The 25434-nt window shown below is 37.6% G+C and overlaps 2 protein-coding genes across 4 annotated transcripts in view; one reads left to right on the plus strand and one right to left on the minus strand.

Moving 5' to 3' along the window:
- Positions 1 to 6815: 6815 nt before the first annotated feature.
- On the plus strand, positions 6816 to 8225 carry LOC131149609 ((S)-8-oxocitronellyl enol synthase CYC2). Its single transcript, XM_058100213.1, has one exon. The coding sequence runs from the start codon at positions 6820 to 6822 to the stop codon at positions 7987 to 7989; it is 1170 nt and encodes a 389-aa protein (XP_057956196.1). The 5' UTR covers positions 6816 to 6819; the 3' UTR covers positions 7990 to 8225.
- A 213-nt stretch (positions 8226 to 8438) lies between these two features.
- The window catches only part of LOC131149607 (ABC transporter G family member 31), an 83009-nt gene continuing 66013 nt past the window's right edge, over positions 8439 to 25434 (minus strand). For all 3 annotated transcript variants that reach the window (XM_058100211.1, XM_058100210.1, XM_058100212.1), the window contains 4 exons: positions 12328 to 12499; positions 12154 to 12241; positions 10327 to 10493; positions 8439 to 9158 (listed from right to left, as the gene is read on the minus strand). In XM_058100211.1, the coding sequence (XP_057956194.1) occupies positions 8892 to 9158; positions 10327 to 10493; positions 12154 to 12241; positions 12328 to 12499 (694 nt within the window). In that variant the 3' untranslated portion in view covers positions 8439 to 8891. The remainder of the gene's footprint in view (positions 9159 to 10326; positions 10494 to 12153; positions 12242 to 12327; positions 12500 to 25434) is intronic.

The raw sequence follows: 25434 nt of genomic DNA on the forward strand, positions 1-25434 counted from the left end.
ACGAACTCTCGTGACTGATGATCGAAGAAGGTGGATTTTCAAATCTTCCATGTTGTTGAAATAAAAAAAAATCCAAACATCTAACGATATGCAGACACATAACATAGAATAATCTAAAATCTAAAATCTAAAAGCGATACACAATAGAGGCAGGGACACACAGACATAGACAAACCTTTGCTGAAACCGTTGACATTAACCGCAAACGCACAACTTTACTGCATCCAAACAAATCATTTGGAAAAGACCCTTCTACCTGCGCAGATCATGCAACATTCTCACCCCAAAAATTATATTATTGAATCTTTTTTAAATTCGTAAATTTAAATTCAAGTCATGAAATTTATGTTTCTAAATATTATCTATTAGTATGAGTGTATTGTATTGATGGAAGCCTTTAATCCAGGACTTGGATTTCCACAACTAGTGCAAAAAATTGAGACCAAATTAAAGGGGGGGGGGGGGGGCGGGGGGGAATGAGGCAATTCATTAATTCTACAATGGTGCAAATTGAAAAGCACACCACAAGGTGAACACAATTCTCAGTCATATAAAATATAATCATTAATTCAGGTGAATATTCAGGCATAATTATAGAAGAAAAAAAAAATGATTACAATAGGGCTTGCAGGGTTGCGTCCACCGTGGAAGGTAAGAACATATGAACATTCATAATAAAAAGATATACACCTAGATATAAATTATGTAACAATAATAATCCCATTAATATGTTAACGAGGGTGACAACTCCACTCCTAATTCATGCTAAAGATGTTAACCAACAAAACACTAACTCGAGTCTTGAATAATTGAACCAATAACGAGAATAATCATAAACCAATCACATACCGAATTAAATATAACCACACTATAAACATTAAATATGACTACTATATACATAATAATAATTAAAATTTTACATAAGGAGTATTATATAAATATAAATAACAATATCAGACATTAATGCATACTAAAAATAAAAAGAGAACTCTTATAATGTACTCTAATAAAACTTCCTATGATAACCACAAAATATACCTCATCATAAAACCCTATGTAAAAATATGAACATAAATACTAATAAAAATACCCCAAACAGTATTACATGTCTAAAAACAAAAGCAAAATTTTAACTTCAAATATTGAGACAAATTTATACAATAAAATCCCTGCAATAAGAACAAAGTACCCACATTAGCATGAACATTAACTGTATTACCAAAAGTATGGAAAATCTAATTGATAAATGCATGTGTGCAAGTGTGTGTTATGCAGAGAGGCTTACAGAGGGGAGGTACTGCCGGAGCCAGTAGGCTAGCAATAGAGAGGAACAAGTGGCCGGAGTTGATGGGCGGCGAAGCGATGACGGCGGAAACGCGGATGGTCTTCGCTGGAAGAAACAAGGAATGGTGGCTGCTACTATGTCTTGGTCGGAGCAGAGAGAGATTCTGCAGCAAAGGTTGCAGAGGGTGGATGGTGCGTAGTCGCCGGAGCTTTGCTGGTTACAGACGGCCGTGGAGGACTCTCGGGTTCCAGCCGTGGGGTGTTGCAGGGATGACGCTGGAAGCAGCTGCTCGTGGTTGCTGGCCGTGGACTCGGGTTGGAGAGAGTTGCTGAAGTCTGGTATGCTGCTGGCGCTCGTGGTAGCTGGAGTTCCGAGGAGGCGGCCGAAGAATAGGGGAGGTCCTGTAGGTGCGTGGCTGGAACAGAGGAAGTCCCACCGGCTTACCGGTGCGTGGCTGGAACAGAGGAAGTCCTGCGGGAGAAAGACGGGTGTTGCAGGAGTCTCGTGCACTGTTTCGCCAAGGGGAGGCTCGGCTGCAAAGGAGATGAGCGAGGAGGGAGGGGCAGGAGGGAGGAGCAGAATGAAAGTTGGGGAAAGAAGAGACCGCAGGAGGGAGAAGGAGGCGGGAGGAGAAAGAAGAAATTTGGGGAAAGCGAGAATTTAAGATTTCGAGCATCAGTGACGGTTTGAAACCGTCACTAATACCACCTTATTAGTGACGGTTCTCTCAAACCGTCACTAATACCCTTAACTATTTATTTTTTAATATTTTTTAAATCAAAACACTATTAGTGATGGTTTTCAAAACCGTCACTAATACCCCTTTATTAGTGACGGTTCTCCCAAACCGTCACTAATACCTTTAACTATTTCTTTTTTTAATTTTTAAATCAAAACACTATTAGTGACGGTTTCAAAACCGTCACTAATACCGCATTATTAGTGGCAGTTCTCTTAAACCGTCACTAATACCTTTAACTATTTCTTTTTTAATATTTTTTAAATCAAAACACTATTAGTGACGGTTTCTAAACCGTCACTACTACCCTATTATTAGTGACGGTTCTCCTAAACCGTCACTAATACCCTTAACTATTTTTTTTTAATATTTTTTAAATCAAAACACTATCAGTGATGGTTTCAAAACCGTCACTAATGCCCCATTATTAGTGACGGTTCTCCTAAACCGTCACCAATACCCTTAATTATTTATTTTTAAATATTTTTTAAATCAAAACACTATTAGTGACGGATTCTAAACCGTCACTACTACCCCATTATTAGTGACGGTTCTCCTAAACCGTCACTAATACCCTTAACTATTTCTTTTTTAATATTTTTTAAATCAAAACACTATTACTGACGGTTTCTAAACCGTCACTACTACCCCATTATTAGTGACGGTTCTCCTAAACCGTTACTAATACCCTTAACTATTTCCTTTTTAATATTTTTAAAATCAAAACACTATTAGTGACGGTTTCTAAACCGTCACTAATACCCTAGAATCGTCACTAATATTTTCCCAGAAAAATATTCGCGCGGAAATTGTTTACCGTGCTGCTTTTAGTGACGAAATTATTAGTGACGGTTACTAAAACCGTCACTAATACTTTCGTCACTAAAAACCAGTTTTTTTGTAGTGATCAAACCTGCATATAGCCATCTGCGAGTCTTTGGATGCCTATGCTTTGCCTCCACTCACTCGCAAAATCCATCAAAATTTGACTCCAGACCGACTCGATGTGCTTTTCTTGGTTATCCATATGGCCAAAAGGGCTACCGACTCTATAACCTTGCAACACACAACGTCTTTGTATCTCGAGATGTTCTCTTTCATGAAGATTCCTTCCCTTTTGCTTCATCTACACCTGAACCCATGGAACCCGTCTTACCTTGTCCTATTTCTTCTCTTGACATCACTGAAGTTCCACCCTTATCACCATCTTCACCACCAAACTCTCCTCCATCCCCATCTAATATTTTACCCTCTTCTCCACCTCCCTGACGATCTAGTAGTCCCACTCAGCCACCGACATACTTACAAGATTTTCATGTGGAACATGTTTTACCATCTCGATCCGCTCAATCATCTGACTCTACAATGGTTCGTTCGTCAGGTAACCCTTATTGTCTGACTGATTTTTTATCTTATTCCCATTTGTCTCCTTCTCACCGTGTTTTAACCACAGCTCTCTCTCTTGTCAAAGAACCACAGTCATTTTTACAGGCCATGAAAGATCCCAATTGGCGTACTACCATGCATGCTAAAATTGATGCTCTCAAGCTCAACAACACCTGACAACTTACTCCTCTTCCTCCTGTTAAGAAACTCATTGGCTGTAAATGGGTATACAAGATCAAATACAACTCTCATGGATCCATCGACCGATACAAAGCTCGCCTAGTTGCCAAGGGCTATAGTCAACAAGAAGGAATTGACTATACTGAGACATTTGCTCCAGTTGCTAAAATGACCACCTTCCGTACCATTTTGGCTCTTGCTTCCACTCGCTATTGGCACATCCATCAACTCGATGTCAATAATGCCTTTCTCTATGGCGACCTTCATGAAGAAGTCTATATGCAGCTTCCTCTGAAATTCGGGCGAAAGGGGGAGACTAGAGTTTGCAAGCTTGTTAAGTCTTTGTATGGTCTCAAACAAGCTTTAAGGCAAAGGTTTGCCAAATTTTCTTCTACTCTCATTGATGCAGGATACAAACAATTCAAGGCAGATTATTCACTATTCGTTTGATCCCATAAGGGTAATTTCACTGTCATTCTAGTCTATGTGGATGACATTATTGTTGCAGGAAATAGCTTGAAACAGGTCAATGAGATCAAGAAATATCTAAGCGATCATTTCAAACTCAAAGATCTTGGAATTCTTAAATACTTTCTGGGAATCGAAGTCGCCCATTCAGCTAAAGGAATATTTTTATTCGAAAGAAAGTATGCACTCGAGATATTAGAAGACACAGGCTTCCTTGGAGCTAAACCTGAAACTTTCCCATGGATCAAAATCTTGCACTTAACAAAAGTGATGGCGAACTTATCTCAGATCCTTCATCATATAGGCGACTTGTTGGAAGATTAATTTATCTAACCATCACAAGACCCGAATTAGCCTATTCAGTGCATGTGCTAAGTCAGTTTATGGACAAGTCATGAATACCACACTTAGATGCAACTCACAGAGTCTTACGGTACCTTAAGAAAACCCCAGGTCAAGGAATTTTCTTATCTGCTTCTAGCGAAATTAAGCTCTATGTATATTGTGATGCAAATTGTGCACGATGTAGGGATACTAGACGATCGATCACCAGATATTGCATCCTATTCGGAAAATCACCCATTTCCTAGAAGACCAAGAAACAAACAACAGTTTCACGCTCCTCAGTCGAAGCATAATATAGGTCTATGGCCTCCACATGTTGTGAGGTCACTTGGCTAAAGTCTCTACCCTTAGATTTTGATGTAATGCATTCTTAACCAGTCAGTTTGTACTATGATAACAAGGCCGCTATACACATAACTTCAAATTCAGTGTTCCATGAACAAACCAAGCATATCAATATAGACTGTCACGTGGTTCGAGAGAAACTCCAGAGTGGCATCATCCAAACGGCTTACATGCATACAAGTCAGCAACCTGCTGACCTTTTTACCAAAACTCTTGGATTCGCACAGTTTAATTATTTACTTAGCAAGTTGGGCGTCATAAATATTCACGCCAACTTGAGGGGGAGTGTTGAGGAATGCCGCACTTCACGGCATAAATCGAGCGTTGAAATATGCCGTAATCTGTGGCATGAATTAAGAGATCAAATCACAGCTGAAATCACGTAAGGAGAAAAGTCAATCTTGGTGTACATATTGTTTGAATATTTTTGTATAAATAGGACTTGTACAAATTGAAATAATACACAGAAAATTCAATCCTTCCTTCTTTGATTTTTCTCTCATTTCTACTTCAGTTTTATCACATGCCTATGTAATAACTTCCACAGAAACAACACTACACCTAAACTGTCCAAAACCTTTCCCCACTTCCTGTGACAATAGGAGAGTTAAACCGCTACCACTCCCTCATGGAGGACAGGGTGTTACACCATTGAGCCCACATACCAAGTCATGTAATATATCCATCTCATTGTTTTGCGCCAAAGTATTTCTCTTAGAAGCATGACCAACATGGATTCATATTATAATAAAAAGATTGGGCCCGTCTTACCTAAAGTCGAAATGCTAAGCTCATCTTTTTCTTTTATTTTTTTTGGGCCTAGATTACGTTAAACTCATCTTTCATTCCACACCACTTCCCCCCGCTTCCACTCCTTCCCAAGGTTCAAAATCCTCCAAATGCTTCAAGCTTCTATCTCTTAAGATATATCTGAAAAATAAGTCAAAAGAATACTATAACAAAAGGAGTGTTCCATCAATATAAGGAAGACAATAATATGACTGATTTTCTAATAAGAAATAATATTATCTAAGAAGAACAATATTTTTTATTACGTTCTTTGAAAGGTATCATTTGGATGGATAGGTTAGGTCTCACTTCCTTTCATCATTAGTTCAACCTCTCGATTTTTGTTTGATAGGTTTAGATTTTTTGATTTTTTGATTTTATTTTATTTCATTAATTTTGTTTTTGATAGGTCTATTTAGATTTGTTTCTTATTTAATTTTGTTTAGATTTGTAGTTTTGTTTTGGTTGGTTGGTGGTGTTACTTTTGGAAGACCTTTAATTTTTTTATCTATAATGTTTCAATATTTGTCTTATAACCACGGTATTCCTCCGCCAAAAGAGAGGGCATATCAATAAATGAATAAATGTGCCGTCCTCCTTATTTAAAACAAAATAAAAACAAAAAAGACAAAAAAAAAAAAAAACAAAAGGAGTGCTCTGGTTCTGTACAAACCTTTCTCCAAAAGAACATTTATGTTTTTTTCCGAAAAGCAAATGGTTAAGTTGAATGGTATGGTTTGTCCCTACAAATTACAATGGAGATGTGGTGGCCTCTATAGCCTACCCCACTTATTATACAGGGCATGTTTCTTGACCAAAGACTATGAAACGTGGAGTTGATTAATAACAATGGTATTTTAATTAACTTCTGCACTATCCGGGACACCAACAAGGCAACGGCTAGGGCCGCATTCTGCCGGCAATATTCGAGGCTTTGACGCTGCAATGAGTTGCTCATCACCAAGCAAGTGGGCTTTGCAAATTTCAAAACAATGCTTTACATAAGATGAAACCATTTAATTAAAAATATATGGGCAGAGCTCATCTCTATGAAAACTAACACCTGCCTTAACAGTTGATTAAATAATTAGCAAGCAAAAGGGCAATACATATAGACACACACGCACAAGTTGAATACAATTTGGCTTTGAACATTTCTTATTATAGGCTTTTAGGAAGTCACATTGCCACGCATTCGAACTGTACAACTCACATACATATAAAACCCCTCCATGGAATGGAAAAGAAAATTAGAAGTAACTGAGCCAAGGAGTTCATTGTTATGGTAATGGCAGCTCAAGAATCTAGCTGCAGAAATGAAGAACCCGCCACCGAGCATGTCGTGATCATATTTGGGGTGACAGGGCTGGTCGGTCAGGAGCTGGCCAGGAAGCTCATATCAAAATCCGTGTGGAAGGTTTACGGTATAGCTCGAAATCCCGAGACCAGACCCATCCATGATCCTAACTTCCATTTCATCTCCTGTGACCTCCTTGACCCATCAGAGACCCAACAGAAGCTCTCTGTTTTACAAGATGTTACCCACATGTTCTGGGTCACTTGGGCAAGTCAATTCCCCTTAGATAGCCAAGAATGCTGTGAGCAGAATAAGGTCATGATGGCTAATGCCCTGAACGCCATTCTCCCCACAGCTTTCGCGTTGAAGCATGTTTCGCTGCAGACTGGGACTAAGCATTATGTTTCGCTACGAGGGCAATCCAAAGAGAACAACAAAAATAACGAAAAAGAAGTTTGTTACTACGATGAGGAGTGGCCTAGGGTGAGCACAGGATATAATTTTTACTATACATTAGAAGATTTGCTCAGGGAGAGACTAGGAGGAAAGGTGGCGTGGTCAGTACACAGGCCCGGTTTGCTTATGGGATGTTCCCAGAGGACTTCGTTCAACTTCATGGGCAGTTTGTGTGTTTACGGAACCATTTGTAGAAGGCTAAATCTCCCTTTTGTGTTTGGAGGGACAAGGGAGTGCTGGGAAAAGATCTGCATTGACGGATCTGATGCTAGGCTGGTGGCTGAACAACACATCTGGGCTGCCACCACTGATGAAACGTATTCTAGCAATGGCCAAGCATTCAATGCGATCAACGGTTCGAGTTTCACATGGAAGGAGATCTGGCCAGCCATCAGAATGAAATTTGAAGCTGACGTGAGCAGCAATGAGGAAACGTTCTCAGAAGATTTCTTCTTTACAGAAGCAATGGGGGATAAGGGAGGGCTCTGGGAAGAGATCGTGGAGGAGGAGGGGCTGCTCCAGACAAAGATGGAGGATTTAGCAAACTGGGCATTCCTGGATGCTTTGTTTCGGTGCCCGGTGAAAATGCTGGGAACACGAGACAAAGCCGATCGGCTCGGTTTCAACGCCAGGTACGGGATGCGGGATTCAGTGCTGTATTGGATTGATTTCATGAGGGATGAGAAGCTAATTCCATAGTGGCTGGCTTTGAACTGAACTTTGACTTCATCAGGGCTGATAAGAAAAGGAGAATCCCAGAATGTGCTGCACCACACACTGAAAGTAATGGTGGGAAGGTTTTTCTTCAAATGAGCTGTTTGACTGCTCCCGAGTCCTGAGTGGTTCCCTGTAACTTTTTTCTTTTCTTTTTAAATGACTATTATACAGATATGATTAGCAAATTAAATAATGAGGATGCCTTGTTATGTACAAAAGTTAACCTCTCTTTACTGATCGTGTCGTGGAAGTGGGAGTCAGCTGGGAATGAGTTCTTCCCCCTTTGCCTCTTGGGTCCTTCCCAACACATTTTCTGAGTGGAAGCTGGCACTAACTTCCCCGTTAGTTACTTCAACCTGTCTGCCTATGCATCTGCAGCTGCCACATGCGCCAACTACTTTTTATTTATTATAAATTGAACGGACAGCCTCTTAGAAGGCGAGCAAAATTTCATAGCATTAAAATTTCAGAACCTTCAGAAGGGGAGTAAGTTCCACATGTCAGATACAGTATCCTCTAAGACAATATGCTCACACATTTCCTTGTATTTTTACATATTTTCCTTTTTAAAAGAAAAAGACAAAAAAACAAAACTAGCAAATCAGTTGCACTGGTTTTCAGTTTCTCGTATCTTTGTGATCTGAACTCAACCTCAGCAAGGATTTTGTAATGGAAGAATTTTGACAGGGACACGCACCCACTGAAAGAGAACCCGGCCAGCCATTTTGGAACATTGCTCATGCTCAAACTTTGAAATGAAACTGAGCCCTTGATCCCAACCCAGTATTATTTTTACTTGGTCATCTTCCTGATGTTAGATGACAACAGCATAAAAAGATTACACTGCTGATATAAAGTGCTCCTGAAAATGTGAGGCCTCGGTTTCACCTTTTCTGGAAGTTGAGCATTTTTACAGAGAGAGCAAAGATGGAAAAGAAGAATATGGCAAAGCCAATGAGAACTGCCACTGAAACTCCAATCATCCCTGTATCATAGCCAAGGCTTGCCTCCAGGTACTCTTTTACAGAGCCCTCAAAACCAGGTCCAACAATCTGTGTCTCCACATCACCGAGCTGAGAGGTAATGATACCACGTAATGTCCATGCAACTGGGCAGATATAGTAAAACCAGATCCACCATCCAGGGATACTCTGAAGAAATATGTAAAAAGTAACGCGTTAAGCTTGATTGTTGTGCAAGACTAAGGTATTTGATAGTTGGAAGATTTTAAATGGTTAGAAACTTGATCACATGACCTCAAAAATAGCAAAGGCTAGCCAGCTATAAAGAGCTGATGCCTAACATCCTGTCACCTCGACCAGGGCATTAGGGTCCAAAGATCATCTCCCTGCCCTCCAAGCGAGTGACACGATTTGTATCCCCTCGGCAGGCAGGGTGCCACCTGGGGGGTGAGGCTTGGGGTGTTAGGTACTTACCTTACAGGCTTGCTCCGAAAATTAGAGCGGGGCTGCCAAGAAAACAAATCCTGTTACATTCAAATGTCATTCTATCTCACTTTGAGGGTCCAATGCATGTGAGGCATGAAGAATGGGGTTCATTTCTATCTTTATTAGTCTCTCCATTGATATGATTTAAACCCTAATTCTTGTGATTTGTGAAACAAAATTTCTGTTGAAATCAATAAGTAGGAAACACAGTTTACATCATATAATAATATTTGATAAGTTTATTCTCTAATTAACAAGTTTTCTATTTTTGATGAATACAAGTTATAGAAATGAGATATTCAACATGTCATGCTTTACTATTTGATAAAGATTTATATTACAGAAGTCCTAATTCTATTTTTGTTAAATTGTTATTACTCCAACATATGAAAACAGATCCACCTAGGACATTCTTCACGGTTCACATACTAAAAATTTGATTAATGAACTAATCGATAATGTGTTCATTCATGGAATGAATATATCGCATGGTTACTCCCCACAGCTCAGTCAATCATAATTAATCCCCCAGGCTCAATCTTATTGTTAAACTAAATGTGTTTTTTTCCAGTTAGGACGGTATAGATCTAGAAAGAGGCAGAGTTGATGGTTAATTTAAGTCACCACTACGACCTATGCAGAAAAAGTCTCAAAACTCTACGCAAACAGAGAAAAAAAAAATTCATTAGGGAGAATGAGGAGATGTAACAAATTAGAGGTAAGTGTGGACAACAGAATTGAACCCAGGAAGGTATGCTCTCATACCACATTAGGTCACCACAAGGCCTAAAGGCTTAAGTGGCTAGGATGTTGGCCAACAATATATATCATTCCTTAATGAGGTTTGTTACATTAGAAAAATACTACTTACCGGTTTTGGGACTAGAAAACCCGAGAGGAGATTCCATAATGAGTAAAATGCAGAAGATATGACAGCAGCCAAGTGTTGAGTAGGGGTGAGACCCACAGCCATCATGCCATAAAAGGTAAAGTACATGAAGGTGAGGAACATGAACAATATGTAGAGAAAAAACTTTCCTGCATCATGAGAAAATTCTTTAGTAATTGCACTCGCACGAAATTTGTTCACACCAAGATTTAGGAGGCAAAGGCTTATGGCAAGGTGTTTTAACCCTTAACAGACAAGATATAAGCCTTTTCAGAATTTTATTTTCAGATAAAATTATGCAAATAAATTACATATATTTTTAAAAATAAAGAAAATTTATGAAAATCACAAAAAAAATGTTTAATAAAAATTAAATATAATTTTTCAAATACTTTTTGGTCATTCAAAAATTGCTAACTTGAATTCATTCCATATGTTATGACATTCTTTTCATATAAACATGTACTTGAATTTCTAGCCAAATCTAACTTGAGAAATTTCTAGCCAAATCTAACTTGAGAATTACACACCCAAAATGCATAAAACTCAACTACAAAGGCACAAAAGGAGTGCTTTTTGTACAAATGCATATACCCCGGTGTGTAATGCATTAGCCTTTTTGGGATCTAGTATTTTAGATTGAGCTTCAAGGCATTCCAAGCATACCTCACCTTGAGGTGAGCCATGATTGAGCCTTTTAAAACATTGGTTCACACCAAACATCATAAAGCAATATCATAATGAATGTCACTCTGTGACCCTTCCCTTTTGCCATATTGAAAAAAGCAAATGAAGTTAATAGTAAATATTTAATACCACAAGAAATTGCATGTGCATGTTGTATGCTTCCAACTGACTGAATATTTGTTGCATCAATTTTTTTGCATTTTCTTTTTAAATCAAAACTTTGAATATTTAGAAGAAAGGATATGCTAGAGCATGGTCTTAAATTTCCACGAAATTGTCAAAATTTCCATCAAAATTTCCGATTTCCGTCACCCTCGAAAGCGAAATGGCAATCGATTTCCATATTGCAAAAATTTCCATCGAAATCTCAATGAATCATCCAAAATTTATCGAAATCTTGAAATTTTAGTGAAACTTATCAAAATTTTAACTATACGATGAAATTTTGTTAGAATTCAAATGACAAATTTAGGAGTGAAGTGAAACTTCTATCTTAATTTATTTTATCGAAACAAAAGATTATTACAATTGCTTTTGAAATTCTATGAAAAAATAAACTTACAGCAACATTTTATTTAATCATTCATGTCTAAATTATCATTATTTGTATAATAAATAATATTTAAATGATTTATGAATTTCATTTGTATTAACTGAATATGTTTAATGTATATTATCCTACAAATATGTTTGATACACATACTATTTTACAACTTTTCCACCTCATACAAAACATAGATGCGTTTAATTTGTAATATATTAGTACTAAAACTTATATTATTATGTTTGTCAACCATTTCTAAAGTTTCACAAAGAATTCCATGTTTTACGACTAATTTCCGTAATTTTTTCAAATCAAAAGTGACATCGAAATCAAAATTTCCATACTTTTGGAGCTTCGAAATTTGAGTCGAAATCGAAATTTAAGACCTTGTGCTAGAGATGGCATTAAAGAACCAGAACCCCCCCCCCCCCCCCCCCCCCAAAAAAAAAAAAAAAAAAAGATTCAGAAATGGAATAACCAATGAATTGTCACAGTTAAGCAGACAATTTACTCAGTCATAATACTGAATACTGGAAAAGCAGCAACTCAAACCAAAGCTAGTGAACATTGAATCTTACTAAGTGTCCTTTCGAAATTAATCATGAAGAATGTGATGACACCATATATTATTGTCTGCAAAGCAATGTAAGGGATCTCCACAAGACCCTGTTGACAAGGAGATTTTGATCATCACCTATTCCTTCAGCAACAATGGTAGACTTTCAATGTTCAATTAGTTTTGTCATATTTACCTGAGCTGCTGCATAAGGAAATGGAGAATACATTCCAGCTGCTCTCTCTCTGTAGAAAACTGTTCTCTCAATTGAAATTATTGGTTGTACCGAAGAAGAATTGTTGACCCCAAGAAATAAGCACGCAGAGTAAAGAGCTCCCATAATCATAAACAAATCTTTAGTCGACTCCCTAGAGAACATTGATTTGTTGAATGATTGGTCGCTACTATTGTAACAGTTGCAGGGAACAACAAAAACAGAACTCTATGCATTCCCACACAAATAATAAGGGAAAAACTGTAATTTGCCAATGACAAGTTATCTTTAGTTAAAACTAAATGTCTGATCCAAGCTACTACTAAATATTCTTTGCTGATTAGTGTTAACTGAAGATGTCGACTGATGGAACTTCTAAGGAGATGTATTTGACAGATGTTCACCTCTTAAGGTGTGCTGGTTTGAGCTTGCTGTTTTTTTTTTTCTGGGGATTCTCTGATTTCGTTAAGGGATTCTTCTCTCCTGATTGTACGTTCTTTCTTTATCTAATGAATTTCTTTTTCTATCCAAAAAAAAAAAGCTGAAGATTACTTGTCATCAGCAAACGATAGACATATGTACGTACATACACACACACGCACATATATATTTGTAGTCAATGTAGTATAAGATTAATTCAAAAAATGTTAAAATGACACTGCTGAGGAGACCGATGGATATATTCGGGCATTTGCCTCAATTCAAAGCACCTGATATGATTGGGTTTGCAGATAAATGAACTTGTAACAAGCCTTATCAATTCTTGAAAAAAAAAAAATCAGATAAAGGAAGTGTATTTCAATAACTATCTCCATTTTTCAAATAGCATTAGCAAATATTATGTAATGGTGCTACGTAATGGATTTTGAGATCCCAATACCATTATGCACCGCTAAAGCAGTGGTAATAAAAAAACACAACAGTAACAGCCATTGTAGGCTGCTACTGTAATATTGTTAGAAGAGCATATGTTATTTTAGTAATTAGATCATGAGTGGACCTTGTTTTATTACTTTTATTAGGGCAGGCATGGAGCAGTATGTATGCCCTGGGAAACTGCCGCTGGGCTCTCTTCACTTCTCTTCTTCTCTTCCGTGGGAACTCCACAAGACCCTGGGAAAGTTCAGTAATCTCTTTATTGAATCTTCAATTTATGTCAGATTTACAACATGGTATTGGACCAGATTCTCTGAATCATAGTCTGATGTAGTTACAGCCCTTCTCTTCCCCTTGTTCTCTCTCCCTTGTCAACTCTTAAAGTATATATGTTTTTCTGGTTTGCGAGTCATTCAGGGATTCGTTCCTTCTCTCATCCGTGAGCTACTCTTGCGGGTGTTCTGTGGCTCATGGTAGTTTGCTTGTGTAAAGACAGTGGCCTACTGTTTCTGGAAGACTGCTGTTGCTGTTCTGTTGTTTCTTCTGACTGCTGATAGAGTGATGATAACATTATGACGCTGTGCTTGCTATTTTCATGCCTGCCTATCCTTCTAGCTGCTACCAGGTTGGTTATTATGTGTCTGCGGTGCTTCGATGTGGTCTGCTCGATCCTAAGTAGCCAAATTGTAGTCTGCACTCTTCTGTGTGGTCAAAGCCAACTTCGACTGGATGAGTGAGAAACTACTTATGTTGCTGATTCCTCCTTGAGTACTGTAAAATTCAGTAAGTGGTTGTAGCTTCCTCTTGAAATCTGGGCCTTCGAAGATCTCAAGTTCAGTTCTCTGCTAGTGTGTGCTGCCTGATTCTGCTTCATTGCTGTGTGTTCATTCCTGTGGGCTGATTGTAGTGTATTTCGGTGGTTCAGATGGCCCCCGTAGAGAGGTTCGGATAGTATTTTTAAAGCAACCATCCAATGGTTTGGATCCTCCAACCACTTGCCATGGTCTAGGGCAGTTCATGTGTATATTAAGTGCAAAAGGGAAGGCCAAGCATTTGCTGTCTTCTCCCTTGTCTCTAGATTCCAAGGATTATGAAGATTGAACAAAAGAGAATTGACACATCAGTTGTGTGGTTACGGAATAGCATTGATCTGCGAATTGTTGCAAAATGTGATGTTTCATAGAAGATCCAAGGCCGTGTGGGTAGACATGTTAAATGGGTGGATATGGATCAAGATGGGTTGGGTCAAAATGGGCTGGGTCACTAGTGACCCATTTACCCATTTATGACCCATTTATATAAATATTTTGACCCATTTATGACCCTACGCATTTGCACATAGGTCAAACCGTTAACCCATTTAATTTTAAAACATGTAAAACCAATTGTTGGATACCAAGTCCAATTTATAACTTCAAACATCATCGTCTCACGTCTTCCCACCATCCAAGAGTTATTTTGTTGCCCGGTTGAAAAATATCCAAATTATAGTAATAATTACAAAACTACGTAATTACGTAGTTTAATTTTAAATGATAGGTGTTATCAATATTATAACATATGTACCTATATAAATACGTGTGTGCATGTATAAATATATAAATCAAACCAATTACATAATTTTGCACATACATACTAATTTGTTCGGATAATCAAAACAAATCAATTATGTTAATATAATTATGTAATTACTTGCATATTTGAAACCAAACTATCAATTAAAAAAAAAAAAAAAAAACCAAGCCTTAATTCCCACTAGGTGGGATCGGCTATATGAATCTTTTGACAGATTTAAGGATATTAAATCCCTACTCACTATCTCCTCCCAAGTTATTTTAAGTCTACCCCTACCCCTTCTGCTGCCCCCCCCCCAAAAAAAATAGTAACTAACTCACTCTTCCTCACTGGTGCATTATGTGGCTTACGTTGCAAGTGTCCATACCATCTGAGTCGTCCCTCCCTTATCTTATCTTCTATAGCAGCTACACCTAACTTACCATAAATATGCTCATTCCTTAATTTATGTTTCGGCAACTTTTACTTTCTCGATAGTATGTTTCTTCGTCGCCCAAAATTCCGATCCATATAACATAGCTGGTCTTCTAGCTATCCTATAAAACTTCCTTTTTAATTTTAAGGGTATCCTATGATCACATAGCACACTTGACGCACTTCTCCATTTTACCCAACCTGCTTTAACTCTATGCATTACATCATTTCAATTTCTCCTTCAACTTGCATAATAGACCCAAGGTGTTGAAATCTACAAATGTTATTTATTTCTTCATCATCAAGTTTAACTTTGTCTCCAATATTTCTCCTATCATTACTAAAATTACATTTCATATATTCTGTCTTATTTCTACTTATCCTAAAGCCTCTAGATTCCAAAGCTTCTCTCCATAATTCTAACTCAACATCTAGTATGTCCCTAGTTTCATCAATTAATACAATATCATTTGCAAACAACATACACCATGGAACCTTATTTTGAACACTCTTAGTCAGTTGGTCCATTACTAAAGTAAAAAGATAAGGACTCAAAGCAGATCCTTGATGTACACCTATGGTGATTGGAAATTCTCTAGTTTCTCCATCTATAGTCCTTACACTAGTCATTACTCCATCGTACATATCCTTAATGACATCAATAATACCTACTACATATACTCTTTTTTTCTAAAATCCACCATAAAACTTCCCTAGGTATCCTATCATATTCTTTGTCAAGGTCAAATAAATATCATATGCAAGTCCTTCTTCTTTTCCCTAAACTTTTCCATTAATCTTCTCAAAAGATATATAGCTTCTGTGGTAGATCTCTCAGGCATAAAACCAAATTGATTTTTTGAGACCTTCATTTCTAACCTTAATCTTTGTTCAACTACTCTTTCCCATAGTTTCATCGTATGACTCATAACTTTAATTCCACAATAGTTATTACAATTTTAAATATCTCCTTTATTTTTGTATATAGGTATTAAAGTGTTTTTCCTCCATTCATCTGGCATTTTCTTTGTTTTTATAATTGTATCAAACCATATAATTCCGTTATCACCTAAGCATTTCCAAACTTCAATTGGGATGTTATCTGGTCCCATAGCTTTCCCATTTTTCATTTTTTTAGTGCAAACTTAACTTTGTTACCTCTAATTTTGCGAAAAAATCTCATATTTTTTGTCTTTTCCTCATTTGACAATTCTAAGTTTATGCCTTCTATTTGGGTTTCATTATTCAATTATGAATTTTAATTTAAAATTATATGTATAACCGATACTATAATTACATATTTATATAATTATGAACATATTTAAACCGGATCAATTACATAATTATGTTCATGCATGCACATTAATTGGTTTGGAAAACCAAACCAAATCAATTATGTATATACATAATTGTGTCATTATGCATATATTCAAACCAAATTGTCCACAATTATAAAATCATGTCCATTGATTTCTAAATTGTAGTATAAATTACGTAATACTATAATTTGGAACCTGAAGGGCAGCTTAGGCGCAATGGTAAGATTGTTGTCGTGTGGCCTGGAGGTCAAGGGTTTGAGGTGTGGAAATAGCCTCTTCCAAAAATGCAAGGTAAGGTTGCGTACTATAGACCCATTGTGGTCCGCCCCTACTCCGAACTCCGCATATGCAGGAGCTTTGTGCACCTGGCTGCCCGTTTTATTTTTATTTTTTTCACTATAATTTGGAACCTATCAAATGATAGGTGTAACCAATACTATAATTACATATTCACATAATTACCGACATATCTAAACCTAACCAATAATGTAATTATGTACATGCATGTTGTATGCATATGAAACCAACCAATTGCATGCATTTATAATTGCATAACTATGAATATATTCATATTGAATTGTTCATATTACAAAATTATGTACATAGATTTCTGAATAATAGTATTAATAACGTAATTATGCAGTTTAATTTCAAATGATAGGTGTAGTCAACAATTAATATAATTACATAACTATATAATTATGGACGTACCTAAATTGAACCAATTATGTAAAGTATACACAGGCATGCATATTAATTGGTTTGGAAAACCAAACTAAATCAAATTATTGGCATATAATATACATAATTGGGTAATTTAATTACAAATGATAAGTATAGCCAGTACTATAATCACATACCTACATATTTATGTACATATCTAAATCAAACAAATTATGCAATTCCGAACATGCATGTATATTAATTAGTTTGAAGACCAAATCAAATTATATACATAAATATATAAAAAATTCAAACCAAACAATACATAATTACATTATGTACATAGAGATTCAAATTATAATATTATTTACTCATAGTATAGTTTTAAACGTCATATATTAAATAGATTAAATTTTATTATAATTAATAAGATTGGAAATTTTAATGGATTGATAGGTTAAGAGGGTACACCCATTTACTATTTTTTATGACCCATATAATTACATGGAACGCCCTGACCCTTTTATTTATGATGGGTATCAATGGATTAATGGGTTTTGGTTGTAATTGCAGTCACTATGTATGGATGATCATCATGAAAGCTTCTCACAAGATAGAAATCAAACTAGAGTTTTTAACCTATATGAGAAGTTCTTCAAGTATAGCAAAGTAGAGAGTGTTGTAGCACTCAAACAAGTATGTGGGAGGGATGATTAAGAGGCAATAGGAGGGTAGATCGTTTATCATGCAGGGATTGTAAAATTATTCCAGGTGAAAGCCTAACCACACAACATAAGAGACTTACTGTTAGATATATGTACTAAAAAATGGAAGAAAAAAGATAAAATAAATCAGTGTAAGAGAACTAGGTGGTGGAACCTAAAGGAAAAAAAAATATAATGAACTTTAAAGATAAGAGATCAAAGATGGGGATTGGACTATATAGGATGAGATAGATACATATACTCTTTGGGGTAGATTAGCTAGCTCTATTTAAAAATAGCAAAAAAGATTTTAGGTGAATCAAGAAAAAGATTCTCAAATAGCAAAGAAAGTTGGTGGTGGGATAAAGATGTCCCAAAGGCCGTAAATACAAAAATAATTTGGTATAAAACGTGGCAAAAATGTAGAAACATGGATAACTTTGAAAAGTATAAGGAGACGAGAAAAGATGCAAAAAAGGACTTTAGTGAAGCTAAATACGGATCATTTAATAGTTTGTATGATAGATTGGATACAAAAGAACGGAAAAGAGATATATTTAAACTTGCTAAAGCTAGGAAAAAGAAGAGTAAGAACTTAGGAAATATAAAATGTATAAAAAGTGAGGATGATATTGTCTTGGTTAAGGACGAAGACATTAAAGAAAGATGGCGAAGTTACTTTCGTAGAGAATGAAAATGAATCAATTGTATATTCAATTGTGTATTCTTTACATACTCGGGTTCCTATTTAACATGTAGATAGAGAATAAAATATGGAAAAACAGATGAGGACACAACTTGCAGTTGAAATGTGTAGTTTAGCTTCGGTGGGGGGTCTCAATTTATAGCCTCTGGCTTGTGGCAAGATCTCATGGTAGGTGGTGGTGGCTCACCCACCATGGTAGGTCGTGGGGGCTCACCCACCATGGTAGGTGGCGGTGGCTCACCTACCATGGTAGGTGGCCGTCATTCACCAACCGTGGCTGTCGTTCACACTGCTTGCCATCATTCCACACTCCCCCTCAAGTTAGATCATAGATATTGATCATGTCTTACTTGCAAATAAACTCTTCAAAGCTAGATCTCTGTAATCCCTTAGTGAAAATATATGCTAAGTGTTCTCTTGTAGGGATAGAGGTCATGCAAATTGTCCCCTTCTCAATTTTCTCCTTAAAAAAATGCATGTCCACTTCTAAATGTTTAGTCCTGTCATGCTGAACAGGATTAAATGAAATATTAATGGCGGCTTTGTTGTCGCAATAGAGTTTGATGGGGAGCTCTACTGTGATGTGTAGTTCTTCCAAAAGTTTTTTGTAACCATAGCCCTTCACACATCCCTTGTGCAATAGCTCTGAATTCAGCCTCGGCACTACTTCTAGCTATCACACTCTGCTTCTTACTCCTCCGTGTTACTAGATTTCCCCAAACATAGGTACAAGTAGCCGGTAGTAGACCTTCTGTCTTCTACTGATCCTGCCCAATCCGCATCTGTGTAGATCTCTACCTTCTTACTGTTACCTTTCTTGAAGAATAGTCCTCGCCCTAGAGAGCCTTTCAAATATCTGAGAATCTTATATACTGCTTCTAGGTAACTCTCCTATGGTGAGTGCATGTGTTGACTGACCACACTTACAATGAAAGCAATGTCAGGTCTAAAGTGAGAGAGGTAGATCAAACTACCTACTAGTCTCTGATATCTCTCTCTATCCACAGGCTTTCCTACGTCTTCTGTTCTTTTTCCTGCCTCAATAGGAGTATTGCTTGGTTTTCAACCAAGCATGCCAATCTTGATTAAAAGGTCAAGTACATACTTTCTCAGGGAGACACTAATTCCCTTCCTTGATCTGACGACCTCCATTCCCAGGAAATGTCGCATTTGACCTAGGTCTTTTACCTCAAACTCTATGGCTAAGATCTTCTTCAATCTCTCCACCTCTCCTGTGTCATATCTAGTGAGAATGATGTCATCAACGTACACAATCACGATGGTCCTTCTTCCCTCATTGGACTGTTTTAAGAACATAGTGTGATTTGACTACCCCTGTCGGTATCCTTGTTTCTTAATCACCTTTGCAAATCTATCAAACCACTCCCTTGGTGATTGCTTGAGTCCATACAAGGATTTCTTCAATTTACACACTCTAGTTTCTTCTCCCTCCTTGCAAAATCCTGGTGGTAGTGTCATGAACACTTCTTCTTCTAGCTCACGATTCAAAAAAGCATTCTTGATGTCAAACTAATGGAGTGGCCAATCCAGGTTTGCTGCCAGAGATAAGAGAACCCGTATTGTGTTCAGCTTTGCTACTAGTGCAAACATCTCGGTGTAGTCAATATCGTATGTCTGAGTGAACCCCTTTGCCACAAGGCAGGCTTTGTATCTTTCTATTGTGCCATCAGTCTTGTACTAAACTGTGAACACCCACTTATAGCCCACTGGTTTCTCCCCTTGGCAAAGTCATCACCTCCCAAGTTCCATTCTTTTCTAGTGCCCTTATTTCTTCCATCACTACCTCTCTCCACTCTAGAATCTCCAAGGATTCTTGAATATTTTAGGAATCTGGATTCTGTCAAGGTTAGAAGTAAAAGCACGACACTTGGTAGAAAGAGCATTGTAAGATACAAATTTTGAGATAGGGTGGAGAGCACATGAATGACATTGTTTTCTAAGAGCAATGGGTAAGTCATGTTTTACTTGGTCAGGATTGGAGTTAGACTCATGAGGAGTTGGAACTATCACCGGTTCTAACTCTTTTGGTGCTGCAGGAGGAAAGGGGAACATGCGTACGCCTTTACATTTGAGGCGTAAAAGGTGAGCATTTAGACCTGAGGCATATGCCTTCTCCCCTAAGGCGTACGCCTTTCTGGAGTTGCGCATCTCCACTTACGCCTTAGGGCGTTTTAGGCCCAAATGGCCTCAAGGCGCATCTCAATAATGCCTTTTAAAACACTGATAGGAACAATAAATCCTACTCCCTCCATCTCTCTTTCTTCTGTTCTCTACATTCATAAGTCTCCCTCTGATCTTATGTCTGTTAGTAAAATTATGAAGTCACTAAATTGCTCTGTAACCTTCTTTCCAAATTTTGTACTTATTTAAGATCTGAAGACAAGGAAGACAATTGGCACAAGGCGTGAGGCTAATGGACTTTACTACTTTGAGTCGCTCTCTTCTCCTATTTCCTGCAGTGTTGCTGTCACACCACATCAAATCCATTGTCGCCTTGGTCATCCATCATTGGTCAACTTAAAACAGCTAGTTCCTACTTTGAGTTCCATGTCTACCCTTGATTGAGAGTCTTTCAATTAGGAAAGCATCATCGTATTCCCTTTGCCTCTCGAGCCAATAAAGGAATCGTTAGCCCTTTCATGCTAGTCCATTCCGATGTTTTCGGTCCTAGTCGTGTCGCGTCAAAGTTGGGGTCTCGATACTTTGTCACTTTTGTCAATGACTATTCCAGAATGACTTGGTTGTATTTGATGAAAGATCGCTTTGAGTTGTTTAATATCTTTTGTGCCTTTTGTTCTCAAATAAGAACTCAGTTTGATATGCCAGTCCAAATACTTCGTAGTGATAATGCTAAAGAGTACTTAGTACTCAATTCATTACCTATATGACAAACTCTGGCGTAATTATCCGTCATCTTGTGCCCACACTCCACAACAAAATGGAGTTGTGGAGAGAAATATAGACATATTCCTAAACTTGAACATTTTTGTATCAAATGAATGTCCCTAAAGTTTTTTGGAGTGATGTTGTTCTCAGTGCTTTCTTCCTCATCAATAAAATGTCATCTTCTATCCTTCATGGTAAAATCTCATATTCAATCATCTTCCATGAGGCTCCTTTGTTATCCCTTCCTCCTTGTTTATTTGGTTGTCTCTCCTTTGTTCATTAGTTAAAACCACGAAGGGATAAATTGGATCCTCGTGTTATCAAATGTATTTTTTTAGGTTATTCCTATACTCAAAAAGGATATCAATGTTACAACCCCACTTTAAATTGATTCTTTATCTCTACTGATGTCACCTTTTTTAAGTCTACATCGTACTATTCTGATTCCTTGAGTTCTTTCAACCTTGATGAGCCTTTTCCTCTACCTAGCCTTCTTGATCCTAACTTATTTCCTTCGTCTAGTCCTCCTGCATCATCCAATTTGAGTCCTTCTCATCATTTGGATCATCCCAATCTGCAAGTGTAAACACAAAGACTCAAGGGAGGAGGGCTTCCTCCAGCTTCCACTTCTACACCTCCAGTTTCCTCGTCAGATGATCCTCTTCCCCAAGTGGTTGATTCTCTTATTGTTGTTCGAAAAGGTAAAAGCACTTGTACCCAACATCCAATCTATAATTTTGCTTCTTATGATTTCTTATCACCCTCATACTACTGTTTTGTTAGTACCATATCTTCTATTGCTCTTCCCAAGTCTATTTTTGAAGCACTATTCCATTTTGGGTGGAGAAATGCAATGATAGATGAGATGCATGCTCTACAGGATAATGATACTTGGGACTTTGTACATCTTCCTCCTAATAAGTCTATGGTTGGTTGACATTGGTTGTATACTGTGAAGGTTAATCCAAATGGTTCCCTAGCTCGATTGAAAGCCCACCTTGTTGCTAAGGGATGTACAAAGGTGTATGGCCTAGGCTATTTAGACATGTTCTCCCCTATAGCCCAACTTGTCTTAGTACATTTAATCATCTCCTTAGCCACCACCTATCATTGTCCTCTACACCAGTTATACGTGAAGAATGCTCTCCTACATGGTGATCCTTAGGAGGAGGTCTATATGGAGCAACCACTTAGGTTGTTGCTTAGAGGGAGTTAGGCTTAGTGTGTCGGCTCAAGAAGTCACTATATGGTCTAAAACAGTCTCTAAGGGCATGGTTTGGTCCCTTCAGTGTTGTAGTACTTGAATTTGGCCTTCGACTATGTGCAGTAGATCATTCTATATTTTATTGTCATGCTCCATCTAGAAGGATTTTGCTTATTGTGTATGTGGATGATATTGTGATAACTAGTGATGATGATTAAGGTGTTCAGAGCCTTGCATATCTTGCAGACTAAGTTTCAGATAAAGGATTTGGGACCATTAAAGTACTTCTTGGGTATAGAAGTATCGAGATCTTGTACTGGAACCATCAGGTCACCGAGGAAGTATGTTCTTGATCTTTTAGATGAGATTGGACTATTGGGCTCCAAACCCGTTGATACACCTATTGATCCTAACATCAAACTAGTGCCAAATAAGAGTGATTTGTTGCTCAACCCTAGATGATATCGAAGTCTTGTTGGAAAGTTGAATTATCTCACAGTCACTCGGCTGGATGTCTTTCGCAATAGTGTTGTAGTTTCTTGATTCTCTAAGAAAAAGTCACTATGAAGCAATAATTCGCATTTTGAGATATCTTAAATGTGCACCTAGGAGAGGTATCTTTTATCAGGATCAAGGTCACACTAATATTCAGGGATATACTGATGCAGATTGAGCTAGATCATCTTCTGATAAAAAATCCACAACCAAGTATTGTATTTTTGTCGGTGGTAATTTGGTGTCTTGAAAAAATAAGAAACAAATTGTGGTGGTCAGGTCGAGTGTTGAGTCAGAGTATAGGGCCTTGGCGCACACTACATGTGAACTTGTTTGGTTGAAAAACATGTTGAAAGAATTAGGTTTTTTCCACATTCTCAACCAATGGAATTGACGTGTGATAATCGAGCTGCTATCCATATTGCCTTCAATCCAGTCTTCCATGAGCGGACAAAGCACATTGAAGTTGATTGCCACTTTATTCGAGAGAAACTTGTATAGAAGCTCATTACAACTACTCAATCTGAGTTTCAACTTGCTAATTTGCCCACTAAAGCCTTGGGAGGTACTCATGTGAAATTCATTTGTAACAACCTAGGAGCATATGATATATATGCTCCACCTTGAGGGGGAGTGTTAATGGTTATATAGTCATTTAGTATTATTATTATGTGTTAAGAGTTTTGTTAGTAATAAGTGTGAGTTAGTAAGGCTATTATGGTCATTCCAATTGTGCTTGACATATATTATAAATAAAGGGGGAGACCTATCATTGTGTTTAGGTCTTCCATTTCACCCAATTATTCAACAAGAAACATGAAGTAAACCGGGAGATTGGACGGAGTACTTTTAATGAGAGCGAGTCTGCCACCTTTAGAAAAAAAATTTCTTTTCCAACCCACGAGTTTCTTTTCGAACCAACTAACAATGGGATCCCGAATACCCTCATCCTTAAAATTGCTCCTAACGGGAGGCCAAGATAAGTAATGAGAAGGCTCTAAGCTTAGCCAAGGATACTTGCAAGCAAAGACCATGATTGCATATTCGCATGGGAAAGATCTCATTTTTCCCTAGATTCACTTTTAAGCCTGAAACTGCTTCAAAACCAAGGAGGATGCATCTCAGACAAAGAATTTGCTCCACCTCATCCTCACAAAAGGATAATAGTGTCATCTGCAAAAAGGAGATGGGTGTATTCTATAGGGTAAATGGGCCTTCCAGTGCCGAGTCCTTTAAGAAAACTACCTTCATTTGCATTAGTTATCATAAGACTTAGCACTTCCATGTAATGGGGGAAAGGGGGTCACCTTGCCTTAAACCAAAAGGATAGCCATTTACCGGAACTGAAAAAGATGACGTTGAGATACACTAAAAGATCCATCTGCACCAACATTTCCCAAAACCCATTCTTACGAGAATGCACAATAGAAAACTTTAGTTTACATGGTTCAAAGCCTTCTCCATATCAAGATCACAGACCACTCCTCTGTTCCCACCCTTTATGTAGGCATCTACAACTTCATTGGCAACTGAGTGGCATCCAAGATTTCCCTACTTGCAACGAAGGAGTGATGGTGCTTCCCAACAACTTTTGAAATCATGCTCGAGTGTAACTGCCAAGACTTTGGATGAGATTTTGTATAAAATGCCAACCAAAAGTATGTTGGGATGAAGTTCATAAATCTCAAAAGTATGTTTTTCTCATCAACCACTCGTTCGAACATTGGTGAACAATGTACTATAATTGCCTCCAAGAAGGATTATTCAAGGTTCATATAGTATCAAGCATGCCAACAAGTATCTCGTCACATTGCACCTTCCATTATTATTGTTCTGTTAGTTCTCTGTCTTTTGATCCTCTTCCAAAATAAATTTTTAAAGTCATATACAGCTCTAGGTGACAGCAATGGTTGAAGCATGTTACAAGATAATGATACTTGGGAACTAGTACATTTTCCTCCTCATAAATTTGCGGTTGGTTGCCGCTAGGTGTATACTGTCAAAGTCAATTCAAATGGTTCCATGGCTCATTTGAAGCCCTGTCCCATTGCTATGGGATACATTCAAGTGTATTCTTCCTACATGGCGATCTTTAGGAGGAGGTCTATATGGAGCAACCACTTATGTTTGCTGCTCAAGGGTAGTCAAGATTAGTGTGTTGGCTCAAAAATCCTAGCATGGTCTATAGCAGTTTCACAAAACATGTCTGATCAATTTAGTATCATA

This window comes from Malania oleifera, chromosome 2 (genome assembly GCF_029873635.1).
Source record: "Malania oleifera isolate guangnan ecotype guangnan chromosome 2, ASM2987363v1, whole genome shotgun sequence".
In the NCBI taxonomy this organism is placed as follows: domain Eukaryota; kingdom Viridiplantae; phylum Streptophyta; class Magnoliopsida; order Santalales; family Ximeniaceae; genus Malania; species Malania oleifera.

Bases quoted from the DNA above. Each gene is read 5' to 3' on its own strand.
- LOC131149609 (XM_058100213.1), top strand. From the start codon at position 6,820: ATGGTAATGGCAGCTCAAGAATCTAGCTGCAGAAATGAAGAACCCGCC.